At 41.5% G+C, this 14,143-nt stretch overlaps 1 protein-coding gene across 5 annotated transcripts in view; it reads right to left on the minus strand.

The window, feature by feature from the left end:
• LOC119555190 (regulating synaptic membrane exocytosis protein 2) overlaps positions 1-14,143 on the minus strand; it is a 67,361-nt gene that overhangs the window by 24,714 nt on the left and 28,504 nt on the right. For all 5 annotated transcript variants that reach the window (XR_005219869.1, XM_037866446.1, XM_037866445.1 and 2 more), the window contains 6 exons: positions 9,912-10,047; positions 7,139-7,473; positions 3,466-3,714; positions 2,627-2,883; positions 2,302-2,556; positions 1,777-2,018 (listed from right to left, as the gene is read on the minus strand). Coding sequence is in view for 4 of the 5 variants with exons in the window: in XM_037866446.1 (XP_037722374.1) it covers positions 1,777-2,018; positions 2,302-2,556; positions 2,627-2,883; positions 3,466-3,714; positions 7,139-7,473; positions 9,912-10,047 (1,474 nt within the window). In the remaining variant the exon portion in view is untranslated. The remainder of the gene's footprint in view (positions 1-1,776; positions 2,019-2,301; positions 2,557-2,626; positions 2,884-3,465; positions 3,715-7,138; positions 7,474-9,911; positions 10,048-14,143) is intronic.

The raw sequence follows: 14,143 nt of genomic DNA on the forward strand, positions 1-14,143 counted from the left end.
TTTTAATAACATTCATTCAAAAACAAAAAAAGTAATCATTTTCCGGAATTTGAATTACATTTCTCACATATGAAAAAATGTTTCCCTTTATATATCAGGAAATAGAATGTTTTTAAATTTCCAGTAGATATTACCTAAATTTCTAGCTTTGCTATGCTATGTTTCTTGGCCGTACTTTTTACTTCCGAGAAACTGGCAATCAATTTTCACTTGGAGCTGTGCTATTTTCCAAAGTTTTCACTTTCAACTCGAGTCTGCAGCCCCCAACCCGTGGCTTTCTGCCAGTCTTTTGAAATTTGAAATTTGGCTTTGCCCTTGTCGACAGTGCATCTAAGTGTCGAGAAGAAGACTGCCTTTCCCCCCGTTCCTCCGCCTTTCATCGACCAAGGCAAATGGAAACTGGCCAGGATGTTGGCCACTTTTTACTGCATTCGACTGGCATGAGTTCATGAACTGGCCGAAAGAGCTGGCCATGCATGCATGCATATGCCAAACATTCGGGGGCATTATTATTTATGGCCAACAAGGCGTAAAGTTTTCCATTCCCTCTGTTCGATTTCCTGTTTTTTTTTTTTAAGACGGAGAAATACCCCATTTAAATTTGCCTCTGAATTCTAATGCCCACGCTCACGTTCCTTTTCGTATTGATTTTCATGCTCCAAGTCCGCTGTCGATAATTAAAAATTCATTTGGCCTGCTATCCGGGCTGACTGGCCCCCTGAGGTATGCAACAAAAATGCATATAATTAAAATACATCCACAGGAAGTGGGAAACAAAGCGAGGGAATAAAAACCCTGGCCCACACGTACACATACATACACCATGCACCCCATATACCACCCAAATGACATTGGCCAACAATGCCGAGCAGCTAAATGTTGGGGTGTCCTTGCTGCTGCAACTGGGAACTGGAAACTGGGGAATCTGGGGAAACTGGGAGCTGGGAACTGGGAACTCGGTGCCTTTATGTCGATGAAATCCGCTCAGTTGCTTAATCTGCTACCAGTCTGCTTCCGCTTTGGGTTTCATTAAGGCCCACGGGGAACCAAACCACATTATCCTTGCTGTCCCACCGCCACACCCATCGGTTACCGAAGCTCCTGCACTTTGCTGGGGGAATTAAGGTACCGTGCCCACAAATACCCACAACCGACTTCATCGCAGGATGGAGAGCGCTGCTCTGTCGAATTAGCATAACCAAACGTTGTAATGAGTCCTGTTTACTTGCCCATTTCCGGTGCGGTTCCAAGGGCGGGACAACCGAGCCGGATGGAGCGGACAAGCAAATCGACCTCAATCTCCTTTACACACGGAAAAAAAGAGTTTTTGACGTGGCAGCTACAGTGCTATAAAAGTTATAAAGATGTTAAAGAAATCCCTTTTTAATGGTGTCAAAAAGTATGCAGTGAATAAAGTATTGTTGAATAGTGACTTCTAAAAAATAAGTTTTCTTGTTTCTTTCTAGATATTTGTTGTGTAATTACATATATCAATATATATTTCTATTATTATTATTGTCTAAGAGTATTCAGTAAATTAATTCATCGGGACTCAAAATATATGGTGGCATACTTTGAGACACCTTTATAAGTGATTTCTTATTTATTTCTCGAGTTTTAAATCTGATCTAAGGAATACGTTATTGGTTTTGTATCTGCAGAGTGCGTTTCTCCCAGTGCACTCCCACGCACACTTTCAACCAATCGCGGACACACATTAATCTAAGCCCCGGGGCTTCAGTGCCTCGTGTCTTAGTCTCTAAGCTCGAAACTCACTGCGGTGCGCCTTGTCCGTGGGATCCCGGCGCAGAATGATGCGCCGCTTAGATGCACAAATCGGGCCCGAATCCACGTCGTGAATGACGATCCGTATGGCCTCGCCGTCCATTGATGTTTGCCGCCGCGGCGCCTCCAAATCCTCTAGATTGGGGCCCGTGAACGAGGCCATGGGCGGCGGAATCGAGGACGGTGGCACCGCCGGCAGAGCGCCACGATTCTGCAGCATCGCTATGTCGGGTCTGTGGAATGGGATAATATTGGTAGTACTCTTAAATATTAGGTGATGAAATTGATTGTATAATACATAATTTACTATTTTTGTGACTTTCGGGACTATGTTAATATTTATTCATTTGATAATCCCTAGAAAATGTTATCCCACAATTAAATTGTTGTGCTTTTAGGGACCATCTATACTTTAATTTCGGACTGGCTTGGAATGATTTTAGTTAAACTAAATGCTTATTCACAACTTTAAAGACCCCTAGAGCATTTTGACCCCTCAAAAAAGTTAACACTTACAGCTGGGAACCGCGTCGCCGCATCCGTCGGTCATCGTCGACGGTCAGGATGGGGCTTCCCTTATCCGGCGAGCCCGGCGAGTCGTCGTTCTGGATGTCCTCCGAGGGATGTGGCACCCGGAACGAGGGTCTCCTGGATCCGGGCAGCTGGATGGGCGGCATGATGCCGGCCTCGCCCGGTGACCTCTGCAGCTGCGTGGCGGGCGTGGCGCCTCCCTGCGTCAGCCCGGGGGCAAACACATCATAGGCGGACTTCCTGTGGGTCAGAAAGGTAGGGTAGTAATCCGATTGCCCCTAAACCCCCACCGTTAAAAAACCCCTCTTACCTGCGCGGCATAGCCGGAATGCCGAGGCCCGCTCCATCCGCCCCCAGGCCCAACGCCGGACCACCGCCGCCCATGCTGCCGCCCACGGGTCCGGTCTTCATGTCGTCATCGTAGCTGTGCTGCCGCGCCACCCGCGATCCCCTTCGCGACTGCATGCGCGACAGGGGCGCACCGAAGGGGGGCTGCCCGTCCTGGCCATCGCCCCTCGGCGGACTGTTGGAGCGACTGGGCGCCATGCTGCGGCCACCTTTCATTTGCTAAAATGCATTTAAGAGGGTTTTTAACTTTAAATGTTCGTTGCGGATAAGGTTTTTTAACTATTTCAACTTATCTTTAATGGAAAAATTGTACTTTCATGAAATAAAGTATTTTTTAATGCATTTATTTTTTTTTAGATTCAAATTTGCATAGATTTAAATTTGACTAAATTTTAGATCCGTTTAAAACAAGACAATATAAAAATATATTATTCTTACGTGCCCAAAGCAAGATAACTTTTTTTTGGTAAAGTAATTTAGGCAATGGATTTTTTGTTTATTTTTAGCTTTATCAACGTGAAACCATGATAATAAAACACTTATAACAAGAGGTAAATTTAAGTCTTGCCATAAGAATTATTAATATTTTCATACCTCTCCCTGTGACTAAATTACTACTTTGAAAAGAATCTTAAACTTACAGAAATTTGAGTAATGTATGTTTGTTTTAAAAATTAGTTAAGCCTTCGGAGACATAAATCAATAAATAAGGTAGTATGTAAGTCTTTTGAAAACCAAACATTTTGTTTATAATAAAATACATATCTTAAATAATTTTGAATAGTTATATAGAACACTTACCCTTTCCAGCTCCTTGAGCGAGGCTGGCGAAACGTCCGAGTGGCGGCGCAGCTCGGGACTTCTCGGAATGGCGAGGGCGGCTCCGTTGCTGGGCGCCAGCGTTTGCGTGCTGCTGCCCAGCTTGGCGTCCGAGTGGCGCCGCTGCAGTGCCTCCAGCACCGGGACGTCCAGCATGGAGTCCGTCGAGTCCTGCGGAATGCACACCCGCGAGGCCATTTTCCGGCGGCACACGCTGCAGCGCCACATGGTCTGTGAAATCGAGAGTGAGATATAGAGGGGAAAATCAATTTCCATTGCTGTGGCAACGCGACAACAAGTATACGCAGCGTTAATTAAAAATTTCCAGCTTAGCGCTGGAATCTATTTGTGGCCGCACAACAGCGCCCGCTAATATTTATTAGTGGCCGGCGAAGGCTCAAGAAAACCCATTATGCTGGGCAGCGAAAATAAATATTAATTACTTTCAGAACAAAACTTTTCGCCCCCCCCCGGAAAGGCGTCGAGCACGTTTGCAGAAAATCCTATTTCCAGGACAGGACCTCCATGCAGGACCTCCGCACCCACACAGGCGGAAAATGGAGGACACAGGTGCGGCTGCATCATCCACCTCCTCCACTCCCCGAAACCCGCCTCGCTGCATTTTCCACTTCCTTTTTCCGCGGCACGCCCGCACAATGCTCGTTACATTTCCACCTGGCTGCTGATTCATTTTGCCCAGCGGCTTCAATCGTCATGTGTGTCACCCACGTCCTTCTCGTCCTTCTCGTCCTTTCTGCCCACTTCTCCTATTTCCACCCCTTTTAGCCACCCATATTCAATGGCTGCCCTGGCGGAAGCTGCCGCCATTGTAATTAAGTTGCTGCACGGAGAAAAACCACCAAAAACTGCGGTGAAAGGTGAACCAAATAGGTAATATCTGATTTATTTGAATTAAAAGTATTTGAGTGTTCCTATCATCTTTAAAGGTTTTAAATCTTTTTAAAACGCCTAGGAGTATGCTGTATTATATTTTAAAACAACATTTCTGATGAATAAATGCCGAGCTTGTTTTTTTATAGCATACTTTTACGCACCCTTAAAAGTGTTAGCAAAACCATTAGTAATTTCTTTTTTTTACCAAATGAAAGTTGTTAGCTTTCATTTTAAATCCTTAAAAAGGTTAAATATTATATAACAGTGAATCTAATTGATGTAAAGCATAGCATACTTTTAAGCAGCTTTAGAAGTAGTACCTAATGGTTTTGATTTAATCTTACTGCCTTCAAAGTTGATGGCAATTTTTCAGTAACAGAAGCAAATGGATAGTTTTTTCCCGACATTTTTTTCTCCGTGCAGCTATGCACATGGCCGGCACTGTACGCCGCAGCTGCAACTAGAGCCCGGCTCTGGTTTATTGCCTCGGTGCTCCCCAGTTGCGTGCTCTGTAATTACATGGTGCTGCGGCAGGGCGGCTGCCAGTTCATGATCCCATCGAGAAATCGACTGAAAAGTTATTTCCATGCTGCCACAGCAACGTCAGCGAAGAGCAGCCAAGCACGCTGCATGCTCATGAAAATTTAAGATTTATTTTGCGTCCATCGCGCATGCAAAGGCAGGCGGAAATCGATTTTGATGTGCGAGCTTAACGCTAAGCAGGAAGTCGAGCATGAAGCTGAGAATAAGCCATACAACATCTCTAAATAATCAGCACTAACGGGTATATAACTGGAATTCTGGTGCGTCAGTATCTATGGAGATTATAACAACGATGGCACAAAGTTTTAGAAATTCCATTATACTCCTATGATTTTAGTATACTGAATATTATTTTTGTCACATAAAAGTTTAACTTGATATCTTTGAAAAGATTCCTCTGCCACACTAATTGGACTTTTGCTTGAAATGTATTTGGATTTATCAGGAATTAATTGAAGCCAACTTTTAGGAACACTGAGTAAGGTAAATGGAAGAACAAAGTGAAATTTGATTTTGGGACTATGAACTCATACTTCAATTTGGTTGTCTACATTGAAAAATCAAATAACATCATCACTATCTTTCTAGTGAATTTTGGCTTTGTGGTTTTAACTACAATCTCCATTTCTCAAAGTGACTGAAATCAAATTCCCATTTGGCATTGTCCATAACGGAGTTCATGAACAATCGAATGCCTGGTTAGTGCCCAGTGTTGTATGCTCCAAATGATTATTTCAGCTTTGGGCAGCGAAGCCTCCCCCATGTCCAGGGATGGGACCACAATTGAGGAGCCAGCTCCTACGCCCCATCCGACTCCTACTCCACCTCCATGGGCAGACCCATAATTACACTGGGCGGTTATATAACAGGCCGTGGGTTGTGGGCTGTGGACTGTGGGCCTGTTGTGTGCTGTAGTCAACGCCCATGAACATCAATTTCAATTAGCCAAAGTGGCCAGGTTGACAGACAAACGTTAAATTTTATGTTCAGGGCGTTGGCGTGGCTTCTTGACAAATTACCACAAGTTCGGGTGAAGACAATGTTGCACGGTGTGGTTATCAATGATCATTATGCGGCAAGTGTTGATAGGATGGGATAGGGGATGGGGTATCAGGCCATCGGATGGTCAGGAGTGCAACCGAACTCCCCGAACTGCCGGGGGATGCCATTTAATCTCGTTAATTCGGCCTTTATCTTGTTAATGCCCCGCGATGAATAGGCCGCAGTTAAGCCCAGTTGGCCATTGTCACCGAACCCCTTTTCGCCACGGCCTGTAATCTAATTTATGTGCACTGACCCATTCCTTTCCCCATTCAGTGACCGCCACCCACGCAGTCATTATCACAGGGGAAAAATGGTAAACCCGCGCTTTGTTTGCGAAATCGAGTTTAAAAATTTGCAAGGCTGAAAAAAAATATGCTTTGTTCTTAAATCACAACTGACAGCATACACATTTTAATCATATATCACATTTAATTCGATTGTTAATATACCTATCAATGCGTAAAGGCTATACATGTGCAGTGGAATATGTAAAATATGAAAACTTTTATTTGGAAACCTTTAAAAAATACTTTAATAATTAAAATAGGCACATAGGTACATTAAATTCAGTTTTTTGAATAAATTTGTTTAATGAAAGTATTTAAGCTAAGTTCTTCTCTTAACAACATCAGAAATGAAATGAATATTAATGAATGCTGACGTTAAATTTATATTTTTGCTCTTAAGACTTGATTATGAGAAGTACTTAAGAGTATTTTTATATAAGGGTTTCAAAAACTATGGTCATATATTTAAAAATATATATACTATATAAAAATATATATTTATAAATATATACTTTAAATCAACGTTAAGGACTGTCATAGAAAGCTGCTGTGATATATAAGTGCTTTTAAAATGTCTGAAAGTATTGGGTTATTAAATGTAACCCTGAAATTTGTTCCAATATGCTTTAAAAAGTAGGATTATCTATTTTATATAAAATTTATTTCTATTTAGTATAGCTATTTCCATGTTTAGAAGTATTTCCCCTGCCCAGTGCCCGACGCCCTCGACTATTTTCTTATTAATGAAGTGCCAGAGTTTATTTCTGCCGCGCGGACCACGCGACCCTGGCGCATTGCCTAGTGGCCCGGAAGGTGCATCCTGCATCCTGCATCCCGCATCCTGGCCAGCCCATCCCATGACGTACCGCATCCTCTACCCTACTCACCGCATCCTCGTGCTCGTCCAGCTTGCTGTAGCTGGCACAGTCCTCGCACACTCGCTGCTGGCACTCGAAGCACGTCTTGTGGTAGTCGTCCGGCTTGAAGGACTTGAGGCACACCCTGCAGGCTCCGGCCCTTCGTCCTGGCTCCTGTTTGGCCGCCGCCCCGCCCCCTCCGCCTCCAGCAGTGCTGCCACTATTGTTATTATTGTTATTCAGACTGCTGCCGGAGTCCTGCTGCTGCTGCTGCTGCTGCTGGCTTTGATAGCTGGGCGAGCCGTAACTGCCGCTGGTATCCGCATCCGTCGGCACCAACGAGGGGCGTGGCGACATTTTATTAACTTTGGAAAGAGACAACGGGAAAATGCATGGGGTTATGTAATCAATTACTGAGGCAACCAGCCAACCCGAACAAAGCCCCATCCCCTTTGGCAAACTTGTTGATTTTCCGCTGATTGCATGGACTTTGGACTGACCCAAATGCAGTGTGTGTGCTCCATGCTTAATTTGTTGTCAGCGCACATAATTTGTTTGGTGTGCTAATTGCCCAAGCGACAGGCAGGCAAATGCAATAAATAAAATAATAATCGTGTAAAACGGAAATTTTCGACAGCCTTCGCTGCCCATTAAAAGAGATGGCCGAAAGGAAGTCGTGTAAATGGCAGCTAAATTGGATTATTTCTCGATTGGTAGCCAACATTTTATTGTGTTTCAGTAATAAATATTATGAAATTGTTTAGGAAACTTAAAAATGTATGTTTAAAAATTAAACGCCCTTCGCTTAAAATTTCTCAAAAGTAAGGGTCTGCCTTTTTAAAAAATATCTTTATAAGAAATTTGTAATACCTATTGGCACAACAACAAAAATCTTGCATAAGTAATAAACTGCTCCTAATAATTATATTGTCTTGTTAGAATTAACATGTCCATATTCCACACCACAATATTTTAATTATCGATAATAATGACAGCTTAGCATCCTAACACAAGGAAGTTATGTTAATATTTAAACTTAAAACGATTAAGCAGGGAAATATTATGATAAAAAACAGAAGGAAATGTAAATAAAACTCGATTGAAGGATTATAAAACTTATGAACTTGCCCGTGGATCTGAAGCACTCTGCTAAATTACATAAAATCACTTATGCAACATTTGATTTTTCATTCTAAAAGTGTTTTTTTTTTCTGCGACGGAAAAACCTGACAAACTGAAGCCTTTTCCTCTGAACTGGCACACATTTATATGATTATACATGCTTTATACGCCGCGTGTGTGTTTTATATATATTGCACCCTTGAGAAAATGGTGAAAAGTTTTATGCGGCCCGGAAAAAGTCGCGGTGCATTAGTCACAGTCAGGAGACAAGGACAAAGACGGGCTTTTGTTGTGCTCCTTGCATTGCTCATACGCACAGTTGCACCTTGTGCTTTTTCACCTTTCGGCAACTCACGCTTGACATTTTCAGCCGTAAAAGTGGCAAAGCAAATATAAAACAATGCCAGTGAAAGCCAGCGAGGAAAAACCTTTTCCCTTTTCTTGCTGTTTTTTGTTTCAAAAAGCGATTTCACCTGCTCAAGGGAACACTTTGGTGGCAGGAAAGATAAAAGAACTGCAAAACTATTAAAGGATTTTGTAAGTTTTTCTGCTTTTAAATTATGTGTCAGCTCTTCACTGTGGTTGGCCACAAAAATCTGGCGATTTGCCAACTGGCTGAAGAGCCCTTCTGCAGCTGCATGCTTTGGGGAATTGTTTAGAAAGGGTGACACGAGTACCAAAATATTTGCCCAAATTATGTGCGCAAATCTGTCTCGCTCTTTTACGACCCGGCTAAATAAACATCGTGAAATAAGATTTCATTTCGTTCTAATAAATCGAATGGCTTGGCCATAAAATCAACAAGCCACAGCTTTCGCTTAGCTGGTGGCCAACTAAAATGTGATAAAAATAACACAAGAGTCAACACAACATTCTCATGTTTCCCGCTGCTGGGCAGAACTGCTACTAAATAAATACAGCAGGGCACAAGATAATGGTAAGAAGATTTTTAATATTATATTATGGAATGAATAAAATTAAACATAGGATTTTTTTTGATTTTTTTAAAATGGAGTAAGTAATACATTTAAAGATTAAGCATACTCTCTATACAAAAAATGAAAAGAAATATTTTTTTTATGGAAACAGATACATAACATTTCCTATATTTGATATTTTTTCGTTAGCAGTTTGTCACACATTTTAAAATGAAGAAAATTTTATAAACATTTTCTAGACAGCAACTAAAAATATGTCTGCTTTGTGTTTTTTTGGAAAGTTAACCCACATGAGGTAATAAAAAAAATTGATTGCTCTAAAGACCTGCTATTATTTTGAACAGGGCTGTAAGCTGATGCTGAAACAGAAGTCACCGATTTTATTGACTTCTCGCAGCGTTTATGGAGCTCCATAACAATGACAGTGTGAATGCCGATGACTTGGCACTGCAGCAATCCACTGACCCCTTACATTATTCAATATGCGATGCAAACGAGCGTGAGCAGCAAATATTGCGTATACGCACCGTTAGCCGCCGAATGCTCATTGCTAGAACTTACGTGAGCAAGTAAACCCGCAAAAACACACAACCGCACCACACAAAGTTTGCACAAAGTTTAGCAAGCAGCTTTACGGGGGGCACTTGTATGAAAATTCATGCCATAAATTCGCATGCACTTACGGCAAGGATAACCGGAAGGATAACCCCACACAAAACACATATGTGTACACAAATACTTACCTTTGTCTGTGACGGTGAGCAGCGAGGAGGAAATCGTAGCCTTCATCTTGTTCAGGGCCCCCGTTTGGGAGGCCCCGCCCCCCGAGTCCGCTGCATGTTGCTGCCGTTCGCTGGTCTGCTCATCGGTGGCCACCATCTGGGGAAAGTAACAGAGGAAAAGCGGAAAAGGTGAGAGGTCAGCGGGCAGGGGTGATACTACACTTTCAGGGGCTAAGTAAATGTGGGTGAGCATTGGCGTATCGAGCCCTGAGTTTGATTTGCGCCAGCTGTAAATCTTTATTTGGGTCCTGAACATAAAACGTGAGCCAAAACGACGAGATTATTGGCCGTGGATTACCACGCCAAGTTACCCATTTCATCAGCTAAAAGTCTTTTGCAACTGTTGGATTTCGATTTAAGTTAAAAGGTTTTTAGGATCTCTAGTTAAATCTCCAAGCTTATGATAAAGAAATATTTTTAAAATAAATGTTTTTCTGGGTCATCCTAGAAAACATTTAAAACCGTTCCGTTCCTTTAATATTTTCTTTAAAATTTAAAGTTTTGAACCTGATTTTCCGTTCAAATATTGGTCTGAATATGGAGTGTAATACCTTTTTGAACTCGTGAAACAATTTTCAATCGATTTGCGTTCTCACTTTGAAAAATTATTTTTGACCCATTTTTGTCAAAATTTGTGATGTTACCCCTTTTAAATAATTCAAAAAATGGAAAAAATCCTAATTTTGTGAAATCTGTCGGAAATCGGTCGGATTCGTTAGCCTAGGTCTCCAGCAGTCCAAAACTGTCTGATTTATAGCTGTGAGTCGCGGTTTGGCAAAATTGCAGTCAAGAAACCTCAGAAAAATGATTTTTTGACCAAACTTTTTTTAAAATTAATTAACAATTTTTTATTGATTCTGTAAACGATTTGAATAGTTAGGACAATCTTTGCTGCTATAAAGTTGTGATATTTTTTGAAGGTATTTGTTAGAAAGATTATTAAAATAAAATAATCACCTATGTTGTTAATTTTAGTTATGCTTTAATATATTAAGCAGATTTACACTCTATATATTGTTTGTTTTAAGGCTAAGATGAGTAATGGAAATGATTTATCTTTAGCTTAACTACACCAGACAAATATTACCATTAAATTCCCTGCCAGAGAGCCGGTTACCCTGTGAGCCATGTTATTACCCTGATGTTTCTCAGATTTTCTCTGTTTTTTTTGCCCAGTCATCACAGGCACGCAGGTGAAAGTAACGCGGGGCGTTTTATTTGATTTTTCTCCGGATTCTGCTGGAGGCGCCTCAAGCGCAACAAATTGCCAAGAAATCGTAAAGTGTGGCAAGTAATTTTTGATTAAACAACGGAGGACCAAAAGAGGAATCCACCAGCCGGAGAGGCTTTCAAAAATTGCCGTCATTCTTTTTAATGCACACCGACTGTGAGAAGGGGGATTCACCGGGCTTAGCTGTCTATGTGTGTGTGTTTCTGTGTTTTCCAGGGAGAAGGATAACAATTGGAGGCGACTAGCCGACCAGCCGAGCCCCGAAAACATAAGTGCTGCCCTGCTCTGTCAGCATTTTATGAAGTGGAAATTTTCTATTTGCCAAAGCGCCAACGAAACCGGAACAAACAGCCCAGCACACTTGACTACACGGAAAATAATAAAATGTTTAATTGGTCTGGAACTACACTTTAAGTATTCTCTTTAAGAAAAAATTCAGATAATTTAAGGACCAAATATATTACTTTAAAAAAGTTTAACTAATATAAAACATATGTAAATATCATTTCTATTTGCTAACACTTATTACATTTCTTAGAAAGCATTGAAATGTAATATTATTTTAATATTGTGTCTAGTTTTTTATTAAAAATCCAGTATCTACATTCATTAACATTGACAATAAAATCATTAGATCTTTAAAATATTTTTTCTAGATGAACCTAACTTGTTAAAGAAAATGCTATCCCAACTAATGGGTTTCCTTAATCCGCAAATGTCTGTTTAATATTTAATCTAACATCTGGAAACATTCTACAATGGATTATAATATTTTTCCCTATGCATAAGGCCCATATAGTGCGGCCATCTCGTTCGCACAGCGCAAATTACGCTAAGTGCTTTCGGCTGCAGCGTTTTCGGTTGCCTACCTTCCGGGGGGCGCAGGGCTTTAGGGGGTTAAGACCGGGGGTTTTCGGGTACTAGGTCCCCAGTTCCAACTCTGGCAGAAACTAAGCGGCATCTAGTGTCAGATTATGGCCGCTTTGTGCTCAGCTTGGGCTACATTTTTGATGATGTCATTTGATGTCGGCCTGGTAATATTCATGCTGCGGATTTATGGGCTTCTCCTGCTCCTTTGCTCCTTTCATTTTCCCTGCCAACTTTTGGAGCGGTGGCAGCCCATGAAATCTTAGTGTAATGTATAGTTGTTTGTTCGGGTATCCTTCGTACAACATCCTACCATCCTGCCAACCCGAAAACCCCACTTAATTTATGTGCTCAGGTGTCTGACGCCATTTTTCTTGCACAAGGGTAAACTACTCGGCATTCCTCACGGTCTCAGCTCCTCCTCACACAATTATTGCCGTGTTAATTTTGTCATTTATTATGATTTTTTGCTCGGCTGGCGTCTGGGTCTTGTGGCCCGAAGCCGCAAATAGTTTCATGTTTAGTGCCAAAAATTATGTGTTGACGTTTAAGAGCTGCCGTTGCCGCCTGTGTGAGGTTTTCCTTCGCTTTTCCACTCACTTTTCCTCTTGCTTTTCTCCGCCACAATAATAATATGGCATGGCGCAATATGTGCGCCCTTTATGGCCGCAAAGTATGCTACATAAAACAGCAGCCAATGCGAGAAGAAATGAGGAGAAAGTCGGTCGCCAGCAGGGAGAAAGTTGCGCCTTGTCTGCCATGAATGAATGCGTTTGCATTCCGCCAGGACAGACATCCTTGCAGCCGGAATGGAAATCAATAGCAAGTGAAATGAAGGCAGCGAGCAAATACTTTGCCACTTAAAACTTGCGCCCAAGTTTATAACGAGTGTCTTACAGAAAACGTAAGGACAGGAAAATATCTGTTTCGAACCCACTGAGGGGAATAATTAATAAATAAATATTTTATTTATTGTTCTTCTATTTAGTCTATTCATAGTAGCTTTTCAAGTACCAGATTCCTTAATTGGCATTTAAATTTATTTGCTTAGAATGCTTATAAATACATTGCACTCTTGAAACTAAACACATTTCTTTATTTCTAAGATCAATTGCTTTAACTTCTAACCCTTGGAACCCTTGAAATTAATGTACTAAGAACATAATAAATTTATGGAATTTTTTCTAGGTGTGAGAAACAAACGTTTTCAATTGTGCAAAACTACTTGTACCATTTAATTAATGCAAAAATATGCAATTAACCCCTTCCACCTCTAACTGAAATGTGCTTTAAGGATGGTGCTTAAATTCGTGTAAATTTATACAATAGCTCTACTTTAACTATGTACTATTTGACCATTCTATGGGTCCTTGGCTTAAATAATTTAAAATGTGTTTGCTATAGACAACAATTTTATAAGTTTCATTCTGCTTAACAAATTCTTGTCACATACATTGTAAATATTTTCCTTTGAATAAAGTCGATTTCTACCATATTATAACAAATATCTAATGGGATATAGTTTTCTTTATTTTATTTAACTTTTTCCCTGTGTAATAAGTGGTTTCTGGGGCAGGCACGTGCCTGTCATTGGACTCAAGGCTCCGAGTCGCCTGTTGCAAGTTGCCTGTTGCAAGATGCCTGTTGCTGTTTATGGCCTGCACCAAGGCACAATAAAGTGCAGCATACAGACAACGGGCAACCGACTGGGACACGTGTGGTCAGAATGGAATGGCCAGGATGGGATGGGATGGTCAGGATGGCTTGGTCAGGAGGGCATGGCCAGCAGGATGGTCAGGATGTGTCCACAGCTAGACGGCAGCCGCAAGCAAATGTGTAACGAGCCGAGTGCGGCAGTTGCCAGGGAACTTTACTTTACGGCGGCAGGACTATTAAGGAAATTGCTGCAAATAAACTGCAGGAGGTCGTGCAGCTGCCAGGACCTTCGGTTTCCATTTATGCCTCCAGTATCTTTTGATGTCCTGCGGTCCCTTCGCATTTGTCGCCAAATTCCAAAATACCCCGACTGGTTGGGTCATTCGAATGGCAAATAGAAAAAGTTGCCAAATCCTTTTCGCCAACAGACTTGCTAACA

The sequence above is a fragment of the Drosophila subpulchrella genome, chromosome 3L, assembly GCF_014743375.2.
Source record: "Drosophila subpulchrella strain 33 F10 #4 breed RU33 chromosome 3L, RU_Dsub_v1.1 Primary Assembly, whole genome shotgun sequence".
Classification (NCBI taxonomy): domain Eukaryota; kingdom Metazoa; phylum Arthropoda; class Insecta; order Diptera; family Drosophilidae; genus Drosophila; species Drosophila subpulchrella.